The 22,932-nt window shown below is 36.6% G+C and overlaps 1 protein-coding gene across 1 annotated transcript in view; it reads left to right on the forward strand.

Moving 5' to 3' along the window:
- LOC150105981 (tyrosine-protein phosphatase non-receptor type 5-like) overlaps window positions 1–22,932 on the forward strand; it is a 207,589-nt gene that overhangs the window by 101,020 nt on the left and 83,637 nt on the right. Inside the window, exon 6 of the mRNA XM_090393737.1 lies at window positions 5,409–5,487. Within this exon, the coding sequence (XP_090249863.1) occupies window positions 5,409–5,487 (79 nt within the window). The remainder of the gene's footprint in view (window positions 1–5,408; window positions 5,488–22,932) is intronic.

Below are 22,932 nucleotides of genomic sequence, written 5' to 3' on the forward strand. Positions count from 1 at the left end.
TGTCACTCCTGCAGTGTGAGGGCATTGATAGCCAACTTAAACAAGCAATCAGTCATGTTTCATCATGAGCTTTTTGTCATGGGTTCAGGTTATATGTCAAAAAAAGCCATCTGTGTACACTGCACTCTTTACCCCAATTCTGATTTAAGAATGGGACAAGCTATTATCCCTGTAGTTCCAGAGGCCAAGTTTTGGTATTCTGATAGAAAGCTGACTTTCTTCTTTACATGCATTTGCCATCTTCAGAATCAGTGCAGAAAAGCATTGAATGAACATCCTCTGCAACTCTATCCTGTACTGAATGGGGAGTGCTGATTGATGTTCCTTGCCTGCATTTATCATGCACTTGGATGTTCACAGATTGATTATGGGTTCCAGATTTACAGTGTGCAATGGAGAGCATGTCCCAGTGGTTGGACCTGATCCATCATCAAGATACCCAATTAGCTATATGTGTTTTTTGCACATCACCTGTCCTGTTCAAAGCCTTATGTTGAATCAAATGAATTCTTGTTATCACTTAAATGAAAACATTTGTCTCTTAATTATGCCCTAAAAATAAAGTCCCAAATCATTCTATGTGGACTAGTCTCTTTTCTATACATTGGGAGGACCTGTATCACACTGCTATCCATCCTTTTAGTATTAAAGTTAGTGTATTAAAGAGGCTATGAAAGCTATTTGCATGAGTGTTGACAACATTATCTGCACCAAACAAAACAGCATTCCTCCATGGCAGGCTTGCCTCATTCTGCAATCTCTCACTTTGTCAAATACCAAAGTCTCATTCACCCTCATCTGTCTACCTTCAATTGTTCAATGTACACAGAACAGACTACTCTGATTTCTTGCATCTATACCAATAGTTCAAGATCAGAGAGCTCTCTTAGCTGTGCTGCTGTGTTTCCTAACATTACAATCTCCAACCAAATCCTACTCTATTACAGTAATGGGGGTGCTGATCAATGGTCTGCAGAGTTATACAGCTCTACAGTAGAGTTGCATGCCATTAAGCTTGCACTTGTGCATATCAAAGAAACCTCCTACCAAAAAATTTTAATTTATACAGACTTCGTTCTTTACATGCTGTGTCCTCTTTGGTGTATAATCCACATTCAGTGCTTGGTGAGGTACTTCAACTCTTGTACAAAATAAAGACCCTTAATTTTGATATTTAGTTGTGTTGGATTCCTATCGACATTAAGGGAAATGACATCGCAGATGCTATATGAGCTCATACTTTCTCGACATACTGTTTGATAGTCCCTTATACTGACTACACATAGGTTATAAAATCAAAATTAATTGCCCAATGGCAATACTCTTGGCAGGAAGCACTGATGAACAAATTGCATGAGATTAAGCCTGAAATTAAGCACTGGCTATCTATCTATATATCATTATATCTATATATGTCTTTATGTGGAAAATGCAACACCCATCTTACCATTAATCATATTCTGGTGGAGAATAAGTACTTCACATGAGAGAGAAACGACAATTTTACTTATTTGGCTGAGCCCTATACACTCAGCCAGGTGTTATCAGACTCTGACATGTTGCATGACATTTTTAGATTTTTACAAAACATTAATTTATTCAAAGACATTTGATTATGGATTTGTTTATATGTAGATACTAAATTTTTTACATAGATTTTATTTACTCATTTATCTTCTTATATCTTTGTACATAGATTTTATTTACTCATTTATCTTCTTATATCTTTGTACATAGATTTTATTTACTCATTTATCTTCTTATATCTTTGTACATGGATTTTATTTACTCATTTATCTTCTTATATCTTTGTACATATATTTCGTATTATTCACTAATTTATCTCCTTGTAACTATTTATTCCTTTACCTATCAACACCCTGTGTAATGCTGTAACTTGTGCTGTTTTCTGTTCCTGCACCATAAAATCCAAAATCAATCAAACACTTAAAAATTTTACTGGGTCCATTTCTATATGAATTGGAAAGCAATAAAGTTTTCTTTGTTTTCACTGATTAAATCCTATATTGTTTAATCACTACAATAAACTTTTTTTTAAAAAGATTTTCTCTGTTTTTGCATTTCCAACTTTTCTTCGAATTTTTGTTTAATCTTCATATATTGAGGACACAAACTCCACAATTATTCTCCTGCTATGTTCTCTTTTCCTTTTCTCTGTTAATATTTGTCCACATGAATACTTGTTAATGTCTGTCAACATTCCTTTCATTTCTGCACATGCTCTAAAATACAGTAGCGCAACTTTCACTTCAATCCTAGATCATCTTGGGAGGAATGTTGAGTGTGTATGTAAGTTCAGCTGTATATGTAATAGTGATATCAATGCCATCTATTGAGCACAGTTATGAATCCACTGAATGGATGACTACAATTCAGATTTAGGCATTTTGAGTGTGTGTGTGTATAGAGAGGGAAAAGAGAAAGTTGCCCAGCTGGGCCAAGCAGATTGTAGATTTAAGTATAAGACAAGGAGGTAATTTGTGTCTCTACACAAATGCCGGGAACATTAGAAACAAAATGGTTGAGTTTGTTGTTTTGATAAATATGTTGTGACCTAAAATTGTTAGCATTAGCAAAGCAGGGCTCTCAGAGTTGGATGTTGTAACTGAAATAGAGTGCAAAGGATGCAGTATTTTTAGGAAGGATAGAAGAGATACGAGAGGAGGAGGAGGAATACTATTAATGATAATCAGATGACTTGAGTCCAGTCAGGATACAAACACATGAAATAAATAATGGTAATAATGTCCCATGTAGCACTGAGTTTGAGGCTATATGGTGTAAACTGGAAGCTGACAGGATGAAATATATGGTGGATGTTGCTACATGCCCAGTGATTGATTTGTTGAGGATGAAGATATCCATTGACAAATTGCCATGATTAGTACTAAATGACAAATTATTATGGGTCACTTAAATTATCTGCATATTGATTAGGTTGCAGAGAAAGCTCATGATGAAAACAAAGGAGAATTTATTGAGTTATGTGACAACTGAACTGACTGGACTCAAGTCTCAAACAGCATGTTAAAGGAACAGCTGGAGGATGAGTGTTAGGTTTGATCATAGTATCAGAAGCTGTCTCAGTTAAGGATCTGACTATTTTGCCATCAGCTGGTGATAGTGATTATGCTGTACTGACCCGGGAAGCAGCTAAGTATATGGATGTTCCAATTAGGACTGGTTACAAGCTGAACTACAAATCTGGAAATTATGACAGTCAGTAGAATACTGCTGTTGGTCCCATGGTATCAGATGTTGAGTAGGAAAGATGTCAGCAGTGCATGGAAGCTTTGAAAATATATTTAAATGATGCAGTATCTGAACTTGTCCCTAGAGTTTGAAGAACAAATAGAAATTGGAGTGAAATGAATGTGCAACACTAAAGAGATCCATAAGAAGAAGATGATATAGAAGGAACATTGAAAAGAAATTGGCCAGAGTCTAAAGGCAACCTAAAAGAATTTTATCATTATACTGAAGTAAAAGAAAGAATGAATGCAGAAGAATAATTTTACTGAATGTAGATGGTACTCTGGTATCAGAAGCAAATGAGGTAATTCAAATAATAACTGCATGCTTCAAGATCTATCAACCTGATGTGTGTAACAGTGCACAAAGAGGTACATGAGAAGGTTGTAGAGCTGTTGCATAACCTGAATAAGAATTTTGCAATTTGGACAGATGAAATATCAACACATATGCTAAGGCAAGTGATTAGAACTTATACCACCTTTACCACGAGTTGCTCCAGTCCTGAAAATACTTCAGTGCAAATTTTGTTTGATTACACTTGGATAAAGGATTAAACTAAATATATAATTTACATATGCTAAAGAAATGTTCAGCCAAACTGGCTAGGTTCTTGATTTGTTTGCATAATTTGACTCTTAGTTCAGGAAAGATCCCACATGAATGGAAAGAATGTATGATAATGCCATTGCACAAGGGTGGTGTAAAGACTGATGTGTCTATCAACTATTACTATCTCTGGACTAACTGTAAAGATTTTAGAGAAGTTGGTAAGAACTCGTATACAGAAATGGGCAGAAGCTATACTTTGCAAGGAACGGGATGAGTTTACTAAAGGGAGGGCATATCGAGCAATTTGCTCATAATTTATAATGTCATGGATGAGTTGGATAAAAGGAAATGGATAGACTGTGATATTGCTAGACTTTGCTAAGGCATTTTATAGGATATCCCATGAAAGGATGTTGCATAAACTAGAGAGTACAGAATTGGAACATAAATTATTGGCTTGGCTTGGCTTGGATTAGTGGGTGGCTGAAAAATAGGTATCAGAAAGTGGGATTATTAGTATATGGGAAATGTGAATCTGCAAAATTTAAGGTGACTGGTGGTGTGCCCAAGAATTAGTCCTTGGACCATTGTTGTTTAATCTACACGTTAATGATTTTGGAAAAGTGCAGACAGAAGATCTTCAGTTGTTTACTTATGATGCAAAACTAGATAACTATTATTATTATTTAGTGTTTGGCTAATAAGAATACATGAATATGCCACCACACACACACACACACACACACACACACACACACACACACACACACACACACACACACACACACAAAAGTAAGTACAAGACAATAAAATGCATAAAAGATATATAAAAGAATACAATAGTGTGAAGTGACACTGTAGTCATATATACATTTACAAATAAGCATAAAATTAAATATCTAAGTTTTGACAGCAAATCAACAACATCTGTAGAAACTGTTAAAGATACCAAGCACTTTCTACATCTGTAGAAACTATTATAAAGTCATTGGATGTTCTGACCAAGTGGTAAAAAAACTTCCAACATCTTTTTCTAAATCCAGAGTAATTTAATAATAAGGTGAGACACCTTTTGGCAACTCGTATAGGTAAATATGACTTCTCCATTGCTTCCACCTTAGTATCACTACCTCTGGGTCTCGCTCCCACTGACGAGACCTCAATAAAGGTCGAAACCGGTTTGGGTAGTGGCCATTCCCTTAATGCATAGCATTATACATGTCCACAAGGAGATGTGCTTTGTTATATGTGAGATACTAAGACAAGTAGTGATGAGAGCTTGGTCCACCTTTACCATGAGTTGCCTCAGTCCTGAAGATACTTCAGGCACAAACTTCATTTGCTTACACTTGGATAAATTATTAAATTAAATTTATTATGTTATAAAGTCAGTTACACCTGTGTAGGCTCTGCAAGAACAGTCAAACGTGATATGTTGTATAGTTCGGTTATTCTCACCACAGTCGCAAGATGAGTTCGGTCTTATAAGGTAACTATTATAATATAATAATATAATTAATATAATACTATTATATTAATGTCATTGTCATTATGATCAAAACGTGTATTATTTTTGTCCTTAGGAAATTCCTATGAACCATCCAGAAAAAGTGGAGATTCCAGGATCGGGTACCAAAAATCGTTACAAAACAATATTACCAAGTAAGTATGCTATTTAAAAAAAATACACATTTTGGATTAGTTTCAGGGTTCCTTAAAATCAGTAGCATAATTTTGTCTATCAGCATTATTAACTTAATTATGTTAATTGTCACCATTATTATGAAGTTTGAATTATTTTGTTATAAGTAATATATTAGTTGCTTTGTTTCTGATATATAAACTATGTTTAATAACTAAGTGATATAAAAAGAGAACCAGAGAGCTTTTGTTTGAATCTTAAATGGGTTGGAATCCTGTGTAAGATGCAAAGAACATTTATAAAGGCTTTTCAGCTGAATATGAGTTAGCCAATCTCATGTCGAGATAGCAGGGTTTTTTCATAACCAAAACTCAGATTTTTCATCCTACAAGACAAACTAACCAGGAAATATATGCAATGACTGTGGATATAGAATTAACCATCTGTCATTGCTTTAATTAGGTTTCGGTGTAGGCAGGTTGCTCGGCTGTGACATGCTAGAAGAATGTGATGATATCAAGGTAAATATGTGTTTACCTTGATATCGTACAGCTGCTTTTTTATTATTATTATTATTGTTCTGGGCAACTCCAAGGAGTCGACAGACTCATCGAGGGAGGCCCTAACATCATGTCAAGAACAACTATTCGACATTGACACAGTATCTATCATACCTTGCCTTGAACTCATTCACGGTCGTAGCACCCACAACAGACTCTGGAAGCTTATTCCACTCATTCACCACTTTCCAAGTAAAAAACCTAGCTCTAACACCCTTGTCAACCACGCTCTTGCCCAGCTTCCAATCATGGCCCCTAGTCCTTCCACCACCAGTCATATTTTCAAAAATATCTTCTGGATCAATCTTATAGAAACCCTTCAGTAATTTGAATGTCTCAATCATATCGCCGTCCTTCGCCTATCGACCAATTTCTGCAACCCACAAATCTTCAACCTATTCTCATAAGGTTCATTCCACAGACCTGCTATCATCTTGGTCACTCATCTCTGGATCCTCTCTACTTCCTCCCCATCACGAAGAAATCCTGGTGCCCATAACTGGGCACAGTAGTCCAGATGGGGTCTTATCAAGGCTCGATACAGAGGAACAACAACTTGTTTGTCTCTGCATGTTAAAGTATTTTTCAGAAGCCAAGTGATTTGATGGGCTGATTTAGTCACTTTTGCAATGCGCCCCCCTAAACTTCAATTCCCTATCCACCAACACTCCCAAATCCCTGGCCTCATCAATCTCCTGGAGTACAGTTCCACCAATGCGATATACTGCTGCTATTCTTTTCACCCCAAAGTGCATAACCTTACACTTTGCCACATTAAATTGACATCCATTTTTCCTAGCCCAGTCCTCCAAACTATCCAAATCATCCTGTAAAATTTTGACATCCTGTGCACTCATAATTGCTCTACCCAACTTTGCATCATCAGCAAACAAGTGAATGCTTCCTCTCAAATCCTTTCCTATATCATTGATGAACAAATTGAAAAGCAGTAGTCCAAGAACAGAGCCCTAAGGCACACCACTAGTCACAAGACGTCTTTTAGACTCCACTCCTGCATAAACCACTCTCTGGTATCTCTCCTTCAACCACCCTCCTATCCATCTCACCAACCCTATATCTATCCCCATCTGCTCCAGTTTACTGATTAGGGTTCCATGTGGTATCCTGTCAAAGGCCTTGGCAAGGTCCAATAGTATCACTGTAAACCCATTACCCCTATCCAGTTCAGCCGTCACTGTGTTATAAAATGTCAGCAAGTTACTGAGGCAAGATCTACCCTTCACAAAACCATGTTGTTCCCCCATACAATATCCCATTTTCATCTATCCAATCCTGTATTCTTTTCTTGACTAATTTCTCTAACACCTTGACAATGATTCCTGATATGCTAATCGGTCGGTAATTTACAACAGCAGTCTTGGAACCACCTTTATGCAGTGGAACTATTTTCCCCTCTTTCCACCCCCTCGGGACTAACCCAGACCCAAGACTCAAATTAAACAAAATGGTCAAGGGTACTGACAATTCTTTAGCTGCTTCTCGTTCGACACGTGCTGGTATACCATCCAATCCCACGGATGTATTGACATTGAGGTTTTGCAATACTCTACTCACCTCCACTTCATTCACCACAATTCCCATATAATCTACTGGCTTATTCGTTTCTGCAATGTATGATATATACTATTGTATGTATACAATATTATATAAACTATAGTATATATACAATATATACTATTGTATCATACACCATTGTATGATATATACTTGCAAAGTGCTCACTCAGTAGCTCAACTATATCAACCGATTCAGTTACCTCCCTACCATCGGCATTCTTTAAAATCATTCTGCCATGTACATTTTTCCTTTTACTTGCTACATATCTAAAAATCTGTTTAGGATTCTCTTTAGCCTGCATGGCCAATGTTCTTTCATAATCCTTTTTAGCTTTTCTTACCACACTCGTTACCCTTCTGGCCTGCGCTTTATACCGTTCACGTGCTTGGCAGTCACCTTTCTCCTTAAATTCCCTCCATAGTTGTTTCTTTTTTTGCAGCTCAAGCTTAATGGTGTTATTCATCCATTTAACCCCTACTTGATTTATTATTCGGACTCTAGGTATACAGTCAGCCATTGCTTCATGCAAACACTTCTTAACTGCCTCGAATGCACTATCCACTTCTAGTCCTTGCAGTTGTACCTGCCATGGCACTGAACCAATCAAACTCCTAAGCTTGTCATACTTTCCAGCCCGATAATTCCACATGTACCCTGTCTTAATTGAAAATTCCACACCTTTAGTCACCTCCCTATGATCACTCTCACCAATTGGTGGCAATGTGGTCATATTTGTGTCAGCCAAATCCTCAGATATAATTACTAGGTCAAGCACTCTGTGACCCCTAGTATTTTCCATTACATGCTGTCGCAGATAGTTATCCCTGAATAACCACATAAAATCCAATTCCTTCCTCCCGTGTGTCCTCTCCTCACTCCAATCAATGCGACCATAGTTGAAATCTTCCATAATAATTACCCTCCTTCCACTCATTTCTTCTATTTGCTTGTACATACTGTCACCACCATCTTTTCCATTACCTGGTCTGTAGCAGCACCCAATTGTATATTTAGTTCTGCTAGCCACAATCTCACACCAAATGGCCTCAAATGTGCTCTTTTCTCTATCCTGCAATTCAACTTCTATTCTCCTTGGCTGTAGCTCATCAGCTATCATCAACAATACTTCTCCCCCCTTTTTATTCTCCCTGTCATTCCTGAACACACTATACCCATCACATTCAATCCCACTAGCTATATCATCTACAGTCAGACATGTTTCACTAATACCAATAACCTGTGTTCTGGAAGTGCCAACCATGGCCAAAAACTCTTCCTTCTTGTTCCTAATACTCCTAGCATTAGTGTACAAGAATTTAAGACCCCCCATTAGCCCCAATCCTACCTTGATGCCTTATATTAACTATCCCACTCTGATTTGTTGTCCTTATTTGCTCGGGCATATTATATTCATTCATATATTCAACTGCCTCCCTAAGGACTGTATATCTACCCACCCCCCTTAATAAATCTAGTTTCCCTGAATTTGCACATCCACTACATTTAGCAACACTTTCTCAAGTCTCCTTATACCGTAACCATTCAAATGCAAGCCATCAATCTTATACAGATCCTTTCGCCCATCGAACTCATTCCACACATCCACAAATTCCATACCACTCATCATACATAACCCACGCATAAAGTCATTCGCAATTTTGGCCCGCCTTTTAAACATTTCACTGTCATACCATGGAAAAAGACTAATCATTCTAACTCTCTCACTCTTTTCTTTTGCTACCTCAAACAGTTCATTCAGGTCTTCTATCATTTCCATTTTATCTCCTTTCAAATCATTCGTACCTGCCACAACAATCATTTCTTTCACCCTTTCCTTTTGCTCTCTAATAGACTCAGTTACATCCTTTATGGTCACACCAGGTTGGTATGATTTTGATCCAACAAGTTTATAAGTATAACATAACTGCAAACTTCAGTTAACAGAATGGTAGCAGTTGAAACTTAATAGTTTGGGTAGTGGCCAATCCCTTAATGCATAACAGTATACATATCCACAAGGAGATGTGTTTTGCATTATGGGAGATACTGGGACAGGAATGTTGGTAACTTGCTCCACCTTTGCTACGAGTTGCCTGGTGTTGTACTACCCAGGTAAGATGGTACAACACTATATTCAGTCCTGAAGATATTTTCAGGTGCAAACTTTGTTTGCTCTCACTGGGATAAAGGATTAAAATAAATTTATCTTAATAGTTATTTACAGCACAGTAAAATAAAAAAATTAAAATTGTATTCCAATATTTTTCCTGAGGCATTGTTGAGGATAGTGATGGTATGTAAACAAAGTGATTTGAATAAGAACATAAAATATCAAGCAAACATTATTTTGATTGTGTGCTCTGGACAGGGTCAAAACTAGGCAGTTTTTTTTGTTCATTTAAATATAGAGTTTCAATCTTCCATATGTTTTACAGCCATACTTGTTTATATTAGGAGTATTTGCAAAGCATCAGATTAATCTGTAGGATAATCTATAGTTATACTTACACATGACACAAAACAAACTAATAAAGATCACTCTGAAGCTGTAGTATTTTATACATACATACATACAAGGATGGTCTAAAAAGTTCTCGGACTCGACCATAGATGGCAACACTATCGGCCATGATTTTTTTTTTTCTGAGGTGGTACATCTGTCATTAGCATCCATGTGAAATTGAAAGTCATTCTATCAAGTAGTTTGTTTTATGCAGCTATCTGAAGCAAAAGTGTGTTGTCTGTATCCTTTGAAATGGATAAAATTGAGTATCATGTGGTTATAAAATTCTTTGTAAAAGGTTTTATGCCAAAAGAAATTCATTCGAAGTTCATAAAAGTTTATGGGCACTCTTCTCCTTCGTTTTCGATAATTAAGAAATGGGCTGCCGAGTTCAAACGTGGCCGTACCAGCCTTGAAGATATCCACGAGAAGGACGTCCAAAAAGTGTAACATCACCAGAAATCATTGATCAAGTGTACAATATGGTATTGGATAACTGGCGAGTCAAAGTGCATGAAATTGCTGAGACTATAGGCATTTCAAAAGAATGTGTAGGATATATTTTGCATGAAGAATTGAAATGAAAAAGCTTTGTACAAGATGGGTGTCATGCTTGCTCACAGCAGATCAAAAACGCACTCATATGAAAATCTCTGAACAGTGCTTGGAGCATTTTAACGAGAATAAAACTGATTTTGTGCATCAATTTATTACTATGGATGAGACTTGGATTCACCATTACACACCAGAATCCAAACGACAGTCAAAACAGAGGACAGAAGCTGGTTATCCAGCTCAGGAGAAGACAAAGTCAGTTCCATCAGCAGGAAAGATTGTGGCATCGGTGTTTTGGAATGCTAAATGCATTTTGTTTATTAATTATCTTAAAAAGGGTAAAACAATAACCGGGGAATATTATTCCGATCTTTTAACAGACTTGACGAGAAAATTCGTGAGAAAAGACCCGGTTTGCAGAAGAAACAAAACATCTTTCATCAGGACACCTGCATGCACCTACCCACAAAGATGTTTTGGCGGTTACAGGCAAATTCATCGAAAAATGGTTAATCGAAAGACAATTTATCGAACAGCAATTCGCCGACGACAATTTAACGAATGGCAATTTGTCGAAAAGGCAATTCCTCGAATGACCAATTCCTCGAATGACAATTCATCGAAAGACAATTCGTCAAAAATGCAATTCACCGAAAATTTTTCGATGAATTCTTTCATAATTCATCGAAAAGTCATTTTTCTTGCAAACTATTGTTTAGAAAATGTTCAGTAACAATGCGGAACGTTACTCATGATACAGACAACATATGGAAGCGGTCATTGAAGCGTAATAATTATTTTCTTGCATTTTAGAGCATTTAATGTAAGTGTACATCCTGCTTCATTGTACAGTTAGCGATTTATCTGTAGGGAAGACAGGCGTACCACATGCACTTTTCTCCCGAATAATCTCGAAAACATGTAATTGCAGTTAATAAGGGGAGGAATAGGCCAAGAAATTTGTTCTACCAAATTTTGTCACAATAAGTCTAGTCGATTGAAATTAAAAATTTCATTAAATTTCATCCAGTCAGAGCAAAATTGCTAATATCATTTAGGAACTTCTTTAAGGAAATGTCACGATAAAAGTGATCCATTACGAACTAAAACTGAACCGTGCATTCAACTTCTTGTTCTGAAAACTTCTGCGAATTCTGCTAAGTCTGCAAGTTATTGTAATACATAATTTTGACATTTTTCTTTGTAGCCCCGAATATAGCTGAACTGAAAACTGGAATGGTTCAACATTTTTTTGTAAAAGTTTCAAATACGGAATCCAAATAAAATTTTTTCATTAATAAATGTAATGAATAAATAAATTTACTCAACGTAAGTTAGTAGGCCTAATACTGAGATTACTAGGCTTTTCCTCCTGGAAATAGGCAAATCGGACAAGAAAGACAATAAGAATCCATATTGTTCTGTAATTATTCCTTAGTAAAGCAGCATTGCTATACCAATAATCGTTATATTGAGGAGGATGAGGGAAAATAGTATTAATCATTAATATTTCTACTACTACTACTAATAATAATAAATTGATTCTTTGATGTAAATATTTTTCATAATATAATAATAAAATATACAGGAATTCAGAATAAAAATATTGGAAAACTTGAAAAAAATCATTCCTGAAGATTTTTCAATCATGTTTCACTTATTTGCTCCTGTTTCTTTTATTCCTCAAGGACAGGAGCGCCACATGCACTTATCTTCCGAATAACCTCGAAAGCAAGTAATTGCAGTTAATAAGGGGAGGAATAGGCTAAGAATACTGAGGAGTATATGTGTGGGTATATTTCTGGGTTTTGAGGAGGTGATCGGTGCAGTTTGTTAAAAAAATAAATAAAAGGTTAAAATATTCTCTAGGAAAGGAAAATAATAAAATAAGGAATGATGAATAAAGAGTCTTAAAAAACAAACCTGTAAACCTTTTAGAAGCATACTCATCTGGTGTTATATTTAGATGAGCAGCTGCTGGAAGTCTTATTCGACTTTTGAAGGATGCCAGTGGTCGGCAGATCACAGTTAGAAAGCACAATGCTAAAGGAAATTGTAATTGGGTTGAGTTGTTTTGAATTAAGGAAGAAGCAACTGACCTTAAATCCCTGCGTGTTTTCCCAATTCGGTTCGCTTGTTTTTCGGCAAGAAAAAAAACAAGTTTCAGAGAGGAAAAACCTTCCATCCTCGTATGAGACAGGCTAACTCACCTTCAGGTTAAACGCCCTGATAAAGGCGCTGGACATCCTTGATAAACGTAGGATGCTGAAGTCCTTTTCAGCGGTTTAATTAAATGAGCTGTAGAATTTTTCTCTTCTTGGTTTCTGCAGTTTTGTAGAAAATAAGTTTAGGATGGAGGACTTTTTTTTATACATTCACGCCAAGTTTTATTGTAGTCTTCCATTTTCCAGAGATGAGATGTTTCTGAAAGTTGATTTTTTACAAAATAAAGATTTATTGTTACAAAGACCATATATTTACAACGTACTTAAGCTCTTACAAATTACCTACCGGTTTCGCTAGTAACTGACCAGCTTTCTCAAGGCTTGCATAGTACAAAAAAGAGGTAAATGCAAAAAAAGGTTTCAAAATACAAAGAACCGTTAGTACCTGTTAGGTAGCTAGGGTGACACGTTCACGTGACATAACTACTCAGCATCATGAACACGTGTTACATGCAAACGCGTAATATGATTATTTGCGTACTGTAGCTCTGTTGAACTGAGGGAGTTAATTAGATTTTTCCAGGTATCGTTCAGAATGGCCCCTTGATTTCTGTTTAGGTTACTTCCCGTACGTAGTACAACTGCTGCTTCTTTAAATACTCGATGTCTGTAATCCTCGTCTACGTAGGGCATGGAGCTGTTATTCCAGTCTATGGTGTGGTTCGAAGTTGAAAAGTGATGTGCCAATCCTGAAGTGATCGTTCTGTTGTGATTAACATCGCCTATATGTTCTTTCTGTCTTATTTCCAGGCTTCTCGAAGTCTGTCCAATGTAGGAAAGACCGCACGTGCATGGAATATTATACACACCTGGATATTTATAAAATGGCACACTGTCTTTAGGGGATCTTAGGACCTGTCTTATGCTATTTGTTGGTTTAAATACAACCCTGATGTTATGTGTCTTTAACAATCTTGCAATTTTTGTTGAAGTTGAACCTATAAAGGGGATGACTGCTGTTGAGATATGCTGGGCGACTGTTCTTTCTTGTTGGTTATCTATGTATAGAAATTTGTTGATGATGTGTCTAGGATAACCATTTTGTGATAGAGTTGTAGCTATTTGAGACAGTTCTGTTTGCACTTCTTCCTCGTCAGAGATAAATTTTCTAGCTTGATTTCTTAGCATGTGGATGATGCTGTGTTTCTGTGACCTATGATGGTTAGAAGAGTAATGTAGATATCTTCCCGTGTCGGTTGGTTTTTTGTAAATCGACAGTTTGATGCTGTTTCCTTGTCTTTTTACTAGTAAGTCCAAATAGTGTAGCTGTTCGCTGTTCTTCACAACAGAACGATCACCTCAGGATTGGCACATCACTTTTCAACTTCGAACCACACTATAGACTGGAATAACAGCTCCATGCCCTACGTAGACGAGGATTACAGACATCGAGTATTTAAAGAAGCGGCAGTTGTACTACGTATGGGAAGTAACCTAAACAGAAATCAAGGGGCCATTCTGAACGATACCTGCAAAAATCTAATTAACTCCCTCAGTTCAACAGAGCTACAGTACGCAAATAATCATATTACGCATTTGCATGTAACACGTGTTCATGATGCTGAGTAGTTATGTCACGCGAACGTGTCACCCTAGCTACCTAACAGGTACTAACGGTTCTTTGTATTTTGAAACTTTTTTTTGCATTTACCTCTTTTTTGTACTATGCAAGCCTTGAGAAAGCTGGTCAGTTACTAGCGAAACCGGTAGGCAATTTGTAAGAGCTTAAGTACGTTGTAAATATATGGTCTTTGTAACAATAAATCTTTATTTTGTAATACTTTATGACCAAAACATGTACAATTTAAATAGTTGATTTTTTTGTTTCTGGATTAAAACCAACTTAATATAAAATTACTTAGTATCTTGAATACATATATTTTTCATATATATATATATATATATATATATATATATATATATCTTCTTTCTTAGCATAAACTTTCATTTCCTGATAACGTGATCAGGAAATGAAACTGTTTACCGGCAATTTATTCTTACAATTCATTTGTAAATATATAGGCTGTGTATTTTTTAATGCCTGGAAAATAAACTTTTTTTTTTTTCCTGGAATCATTCATTCATTATTTGGTACCACAAATAAACATGTGGAGAGCCATTTAACTTTTCTTAACAATTAACTAGAATCTACACAACTCAGTGACTGATCTTCAGGGCCGTTCTGTGGGTTTGCGCCGCTGAGTGCAAAATTTTTGTGCCCCTCTTCCATTAAAAATTAAAAGATCCCGAAGTACAATAACACGTTACAAATCATTTTATTATACTGCATATTAAGAGGAAATCTCTCTCTCTGTAAAAAATATAGTTCATGATCCTTTTTCATTAACGTATGAATTTTTATTAGCTAATGCTGCTGTTTAGAATTTATGATCAGAGATGTTGAAGCCTAGATTAATATCATGGCTTTTAAGACGTCATTAAAAGAGTTTTTTTAAGGGGAAGGAGCAGAAAAAAATGCTACTGCACGTGCCGACAAAATTTCTAGGGCCGGCCCTGGGGCCAGTCCTGGTGAATATGGTGTTTGAGGTAGATATTGAAATCCCAAGTCGTATATTGTCTGTTGGATTTCATAAGCAGGTGCATTGTCCTGCAAAAGCAACATGCCTCTGCTTAGTTTCTCGAACCGATTTTCCTTTAGTACCTCCTTCAATTGCTTCAGAGCTGCTGTAACAGTTTCACCTTTCTTGAAGCAAGGTAAGGATTACACCATCCATATCCTAAAAGACAATGGTAAGAACTTTCCCTGCTGACTGTTTGGTTCGAAACTTCTTTGGCCATGGAGAACCTTTATGTCTCCACTCCATTGACTGTTGTTTGTTCTCTGGGTCATAGTGACGAAGCCATGTTTCATCAACGGTTAGAATATGAGTTAAAAAATTTCACGAGGATGAAATCCCTTTATGAAATGTTCTTTTAACATCTCAATTATATCAGTGGATATCATTCACTGCAACCAGTATGCTCCGCCAAAAAATCGCTTTCCGAACGAAGTAGGATAAATAGTAGTTATAAATAGTAGGATAATAAAAAGATATATACCTCTCAAAATAATCCAAAACAAACAAACAAAAAAAAAAAAAATGCACACGCATCTTCACCCCCAAACGCTTTATAATTCATTTTTCGGTGAACTGTATTTTCGATGAATTGTTGTTTTTTGATCAATTGCGTTTCGATGAATTGTCTTTTCGATTAACTGCTCATCGGTGAATTGCTTTTTCAGGGAATTGTCTTTCGATGAATTGCTTTTTCGATTAATTGTTGTTCGATAAACTGATTTTCAATGAATTGTTTATTCGGTGAATTACTTTTTCGATGAATTGTTGTTCGATGAATTGTCTTTCGGTAAACTGTTTTTCGATGAACTCTCCGGATACCGTTTTGGCAATGGGAAAATTAAGGGACCTGCACTATGAATTGTTGGCACATCCACCCTGTTCCCCAGATTTAGCTCCCCCTGACTTCTATATCTTCCCAAAACTGAAACTGTTCCTCTCTGGTCAATGTTTTTCTTCAAATCAAGAGGTGATTGCAGCTGTAGAGGAGTATTTTGCAGGTCTTACTGAGAACTACTACAGGGATGAGATAAGGGTGCTGGTGCATCGCTGGAATAAATGTATTAGTCTTAAGGAAGATTATGTTGGAAAATAAAAATAATTTTGAAATTATAAATTTGTTTTTTCATTGTTAAGCCAAGAACCTTTTCAGACCACCCTCGTACATGAGCCTCTATATGATATCTCAGTTGGTATAGACGAAGCCCTTTTGACAGAAAGACCTGGTTCCATTCCAATCAGTCTTTATCTGGTCTCTTTTGACGAAAATGTGAGTTAGCCGGTCTTATATGGCGGTAGGGGTTTTTTTTCACCAGGAAACTCGTGTTATTCATTCCACAGAACAGGCATACAGGCCCTGTGAACATACATGGATTACAGTTAGGAATACTTAAAGACGGTCCTTCCTATCATAGCATAGGTCTGATTTGTCAGCTATGCTGGTCCCAAGCCTGGATAAAAATGGGGGTGGGGGGGATGGTGCTGTAAAGGGGCTCACAGCCATTGAATTATCATATGAAATAAAATATATATATATAATGTTAAAGGAGTATCTGAAAAGATTAAAAAAAACTTTTAGTAAATAACGACTTGGCTTGACTTGGTAGATTGTAAACCATGAGAAATATTCTATCAAGAAGGCAAATTTGTGGAACTGCAAGGCAGGTGATTATGACATGCTTAGGAAAAAGCTTAAATCTGTATTATAGCATAAAACACTGCAGGGTAAGAATGTTAGTAGGTAAGAATGAGGAAGCAGTATTCAGTTGTATACCTAGGCTAAGAAGGGTTAATCGGGTAGGAGTTAGATGGATGAGTAATATCATGAAGTACGAGCTGCAGAAGAAGAAAATGCTGTGGAGGATATATAGAGAGAAAGGCAACCAGCATGGCAAGGAAGGCAAAATCAGATTATGAGAAGACTCTAGCCAAGGAAATTCCAAAGAGTTCTTTCGTTATGTAGCAAGTAAGAGGAAGAATGACTATGGATGATTAACCTTAATGATGGTCATGAGAAGTCATAAGTGGATAAAATAGTTTCGTTACTGAGTGACCACTTTGCAAGGATATATCCTCCTAGTGAGGTTACTGCTTTAACCGATGTGACAGACACTAATGTGGGAACAGAGTTAGATGAATTGGAGGTTCTTAAGATAATGCAGAATCTAAATATAAATACAATTGTGGGATTTGATGGGATATCAGTTAGGGTTTTGTGAGAATGTGCAAGGGAACTGGCAATGCCTTTGATTAGGCTGTTTAATTTAAGTCTCAGCTCTGGTAGAGTTCCAAGGGAGTGGAGAGAGAGCAAAATAATTCCTTTGCATAAGGGATGGTCTGAGACTACGGTTGCAAATTATAGACCAATCAATATCTCAGACATTGTGGTAAAAGTACTAGAAAAATTAGTGAAAAAGAGAATTCAAGGATGGGTAGATAAAAATATACTGTATGGGGGTCAACATGGCTTCGTGAAGGATCAGTCATGCCTTCATAATTTACTAACTTTTTATAATACAGTAACAGCTGATATATCCAGTTCCACTCTATTTTTATAATAGAGTAACAGCTGATGAGTTGGATGAAGGAAATGGCTACAAGATGATTTTGCAAAGGCATTAGAGAGAATACCACATAGAACTTTGTTAAGCAAATTAGGACAAATTGGGATGGATATGACACTGGTTATGTGGATAAAAGGATGGCTGCTAGACAGATATCAAAAAGCGATATGCGGAGGGGCAGAATTGATGCAAAAACAGGTGACCAGTGATATGCCATAATGTTCAGTGCTGGGACCATTGCTCTTTAATTTCTACATAAATGATATAGGAAAGGGGTGCTTAAGGGTCAAAGCTGTATAACTGAGAGGAGACCTCCACATAGCCTTTAAAGGAATGCAGAGAACCAACCAGGGCTTCTGACCTAATGTCCAATCCTCACCTTCTCAAGGTACGCCCTGTTAGGTATCTACCTGGATACTGAACAAACGAGGATGGGCTGGCAATTTAGGATTTAGCCGACCAAATTGTATTCTTATTGGCTTAAACCAAAACATAAATGATGGTACAACATGACAAAATCTTATACCTGCTGGGGCATCACCCAGTTAAACAAGGCCCCTGTTGTTTTCACCAGGGAACCAGGGCAAACAGCAAAAAGTCAGCTACTGGAACAAATCTGAAAACGCACCACAACTCAACATCACCAAAGATAAAGATTGGTACTATCAACATACGAAGTCTGAATGGCAAAGAAATGGAATTAGATAAGTACCAGATTGACATAATAGGGTTGACTGAAACAAAAAAGACAAAAACTGGTGAGATCTTTCTGGACTTGCAACACTAAATATGAGGCTAATCTTCTTGAATGACAGGCAGTCTCAAGTAGAGTGATGTAGGCAAATATCAGAATGGGGGAGCTAGACAACGAGACTTATTTGTGTTTATGATCCCACAGACGGTTCTACTAAGGTAGAAGTGGAGGAGGTTTTTTGAGGCTTTAGAGAAAGCACCTGACACAATGAAAAAGGAAAAGTTGGTCTTTATTGAGGATCTAAATAGCAGAGTAGGAAATGATGTCAGACATACAAAAATATTTTGGGAAAATTTGGAGAAAAGAGCAACATTAATAATGATGGCAAACACATGTTGGATTTATGCTCAGGACATGGACTGGTTATTACTAACACCATGTTCCAACATAAAAATGTGCATAAATTGACATGGGGAGAAGAGGCAAGGAATAAGAAAAGTCTCATTGACTATGTTATTGTCAATAGTGATGTTTTCTCCCTGGTGCAGGACACCAGAGTGTACAGAGGGTTTGAAACTGGAAGTGATCACTATTTAGTATTGAGCAAGATAAAATTGAATTTCATATTGAAAAGAATAACATGTAAGAAAGCTTTAAAGTGAATAAAAGTTGAGCAGCTCTCAGATGTGAACTATAGACTAAAATACACAAAGAGTATTGAATATAAAATGAAAGAGTTTGAGAACAGGAACCAAACTTTGGAGATTCAGTGGCAAGCCTTGAAGAAAGGTTCCTGGCAAATAAGTCAGCTTGTGCTCTTAGAGAATACAGAGACAAATATAAGAAAGCTAAACACTGTTTAAAACTAGCTAAACAAAAGTCATGGGAAGACTTGGGTAAGAACATAGCAAATAAATATCAAGAAAGTGGCAAGATATTTTGGAGGTTGTTGAAGAAGCTCAGAAATGGAGGAAAGATTGTTGTAAAAGGAATTAGAGATGATAAAGGTGACATGAAAAGTGGAGTAAAAGATATCCTTGAAGTATGGAGTAATTACTTCGAAAAATTGCTAAATGCAATAAGCAGTGGTGGCAAAGTGGTAAAAAAAAAAAACTCAACAATCATACAGTAAGGAATACATATCCATGCTTGAAGTACAAAAAGCCATCAACTTCTTGAAATGTAGAAAGGCAGCAGGAGTAGATGATATTCGACCAGAAATGCTAAAGTATGGTGGTATAAAAGTCTAACTGTGGTTGCACTGCATAGTTCAGAAGGCCTGGATAAAGGGATGAATTCCTGATAATTGGAGTAGAGCACTCATAGTACCCATATATAAAAGGGAAATAAAACTAAATGTGAGAATTACAGAGGTATTTCCCTACTGAGTGTTCCTGGTAAGATTTATGCAAGTGTACTTGAGAAATGGTTGAGAAGAATTGTGGAAGAAAAGCTTGGTGAAGAACAAGATGGATTCAGGCCAAATAGAGGCTGTCAGGATCAGATCTTCACTTTACGACAAATAGTTGAGAAATCATGGGAATATAAGAAAGATCTGTATTTAAGTTTTGTAGATCTGGAAAAGGCATATTGCAAGGTGCCAAGAGACAATCTATTCAGTACACTGTTATATGGTGTCAGTGGGTCATTATATCAATCAATACTTAGTCTTTATTTGAGTTGTAAGTCAGCAGTTAGAATTTAAGGAAGTACAGCAAGATGGTTTAATGTTAAATCTGGTGTCAGACAAGGATGTACATTATCCCCTCTGTTATTCATTATCAATATGGATTATGAAGGAAAGTGGTATTAAACTTGATATCAAAATTGGAGATGTTAATGTCAGCTCAGAAGCATTGAAAATGTCAACTGCATTGTGAATGGAGAACCTGTGGAACAAATAAAACATTTCAACTACTTACGCATGATTTTTAGTGAAGATGGTAAATTAAATGTGGCAATAGACAACAGAATCAACAAAGCTGGTATGGTAGGAAGTCAATTGAATAAATTCATATGGAATAAGAGAGAAGTTAGTCGGAACACTAAATTAGCTATATACAAGACGGTGTTGAAACCTGTTTTAACTTATGGATCTGAGGGCTGGGTCAGAAGTAAAACATTTGATCAAAGACTAGAGACTGCAGATATGAGAGTCCTGAGAAAGATTAGGGGCATGAACAGATGGCATCAATGGCAATATCATATTAAAAATGAGGATATTAGGAAAGAATTTGACATTGTCGGCATCCAGGAATGCGTTAGCAGACCTAATCTCAGGTGGTATGGTCACTTAAACAGAATGGCAAGGAATGATTAGCAAAACAATTGTTTTCTGCCAGGTTAGTAGGAAAACGACCCAGAGGAATACCAAGATATAGGTGGATTGATACAGTAAAAAGTGCCTTACATGATAGAAATATGAGATCTGATAATGTTGGAGTCCTGGCAAGTAACAGACTGTTTTGGAGGAAAATTGTAGATAAGAAGTTAGTAATGATGTAAATTTTTCACGTAGTACTATCATATCCTGTACATCCCTCGGGATGTACGGGATATGATATATGATGTATGGCAGGAATTTGATGATGATGATATAGGAAATAATCTGAAAGGAAATATTCAGTTGTTTGCTGATGATGCAAAATTAGGATAGTAATATTAATCAAGGCAATGTGGAGAGCTTGCAGGATGATTTAAGTAGGCAAAAGTTAATTGGTGTTAAATTTAATGTTGAGAAATGTAAATTTATGCATTTTGCGATAAATAGATTACAAACTGTGCAAGAGAGTTAAAGTTTAGAGGACATATTGCTAAGGTATCCCATAAGATTTCTTGGCTATTGAAGAACACATTAACAAGTAGAGATAAGGAAGTTGTGATTCCTCTTTATAAGATTTATACACCCACATCTGGATTACTGCTCAAGTCTGGTGTCCTGGGTTTCTTGGGGATGTGGAAGCAGTGGAGAGGATTCACAGGCAAGTGATCAAAAATCAAAATGGAATGTTCCCTATGAGGATAGATTGAAGGTATGTGAATTGCAGAAGTTGGTTGATAGGAGAAAAAAGGGGATATGATAGAAACATCTAAGTTGCTTAAAAGGTTTTATAGGATAGATGCAGGGGAAATGTTTCAGCACTTGGCTAGAGGGACCAGAACAAGAGATTATCCCTGGAAGTTGAATGAAGGTGTGGTTAGTAGGGGTGTGAGGACTAGATTTTTTGTTTGGGGAGTGGGGAATGGATGGAATGGATTGCCAGAATCAGTTTTGAGTGCTTTGTCTGTTAATAGGTTCAAGGAGAGGTATGATAGATTGGGTCTCCTGCCATCAGTCTTTGGATTCTATGGAGGTGCCCATATAATAATACCTATTATACCTCACCTTAACTTCATTCACTGTTGTGTCACTCAACTAATTCTGGCATTCCATTCCAATCTCCATGCAAAAAATCTAGTTTACATACTCTACTATAACCACACTTACACAACTTCCATGTATTTGTCATATATTGAAAACTTTCCTTTGTGTCAATCTTATAAGAAACCCTTTAATAGCTTATAAGTTTCTATCATGGCCCCTCATTTCCACCTATCAACTAGACTTTGCAATCCACACACCTTCAACTTATCCTCATAGCATTCTACAGTCCTGTCACCAGCTTGGTCATTCATCTCTGAATCCTCTCCAACACATGATCCCCCACCCCCCACCCCAAGAAAGCCAGGTGACTAAATCTGTGCACAGTAGTCAAGATGTGGTCAAAATCATAGCATTATAAGGAGGGATAATAATCTCCCATCTTTATTTCTTAGCTTGTTTTTCAGAATCCAACTGTGTCCACTGTTATCCCCTGGTCTCTAGCCTTTTCAACTTCTTGCAATCCAATATCATCAGTGTGTGATATGCAGTATGTAACCCTAAACTTACATTTTGCAACACGAAATTCACAATTATTTTCCTTCGTCCACAATGCCAACTTATTTAAATCATCTTGCAGGATATCTGCATTACCATCATCAGCTATTGCCTCCCCAGTTTTACATCATCAGAAAACAGCTGAATATCCCACTTAAATCTTTCCCTATATCTTAGGGAAAGATTTAAGTGGGAAAGATATGCAAATTAAAGAGGAGTGATGACTTTGGTAAAGAACCCTTAGGCACTCCAGCTGTCAAACTATTATAAAATGTGAATAAATTATTAAGC

The sequence above is a fragment of the Typopeltis vanoorti genome, chromosome 6 (assembly GCF_054136105.1).
Source record: "Typopeltis vanoorti isolate ZY-2024b chromosome 6, IOZ_Tvanoo_1.0, whole genome shotgun sequence".
NCBI lineage: Eukaryota > Metazoa > Arthropoda > Arachnida > Uropygi > Thelyphonidae > Typopeltis > Typopeltis vanoorti.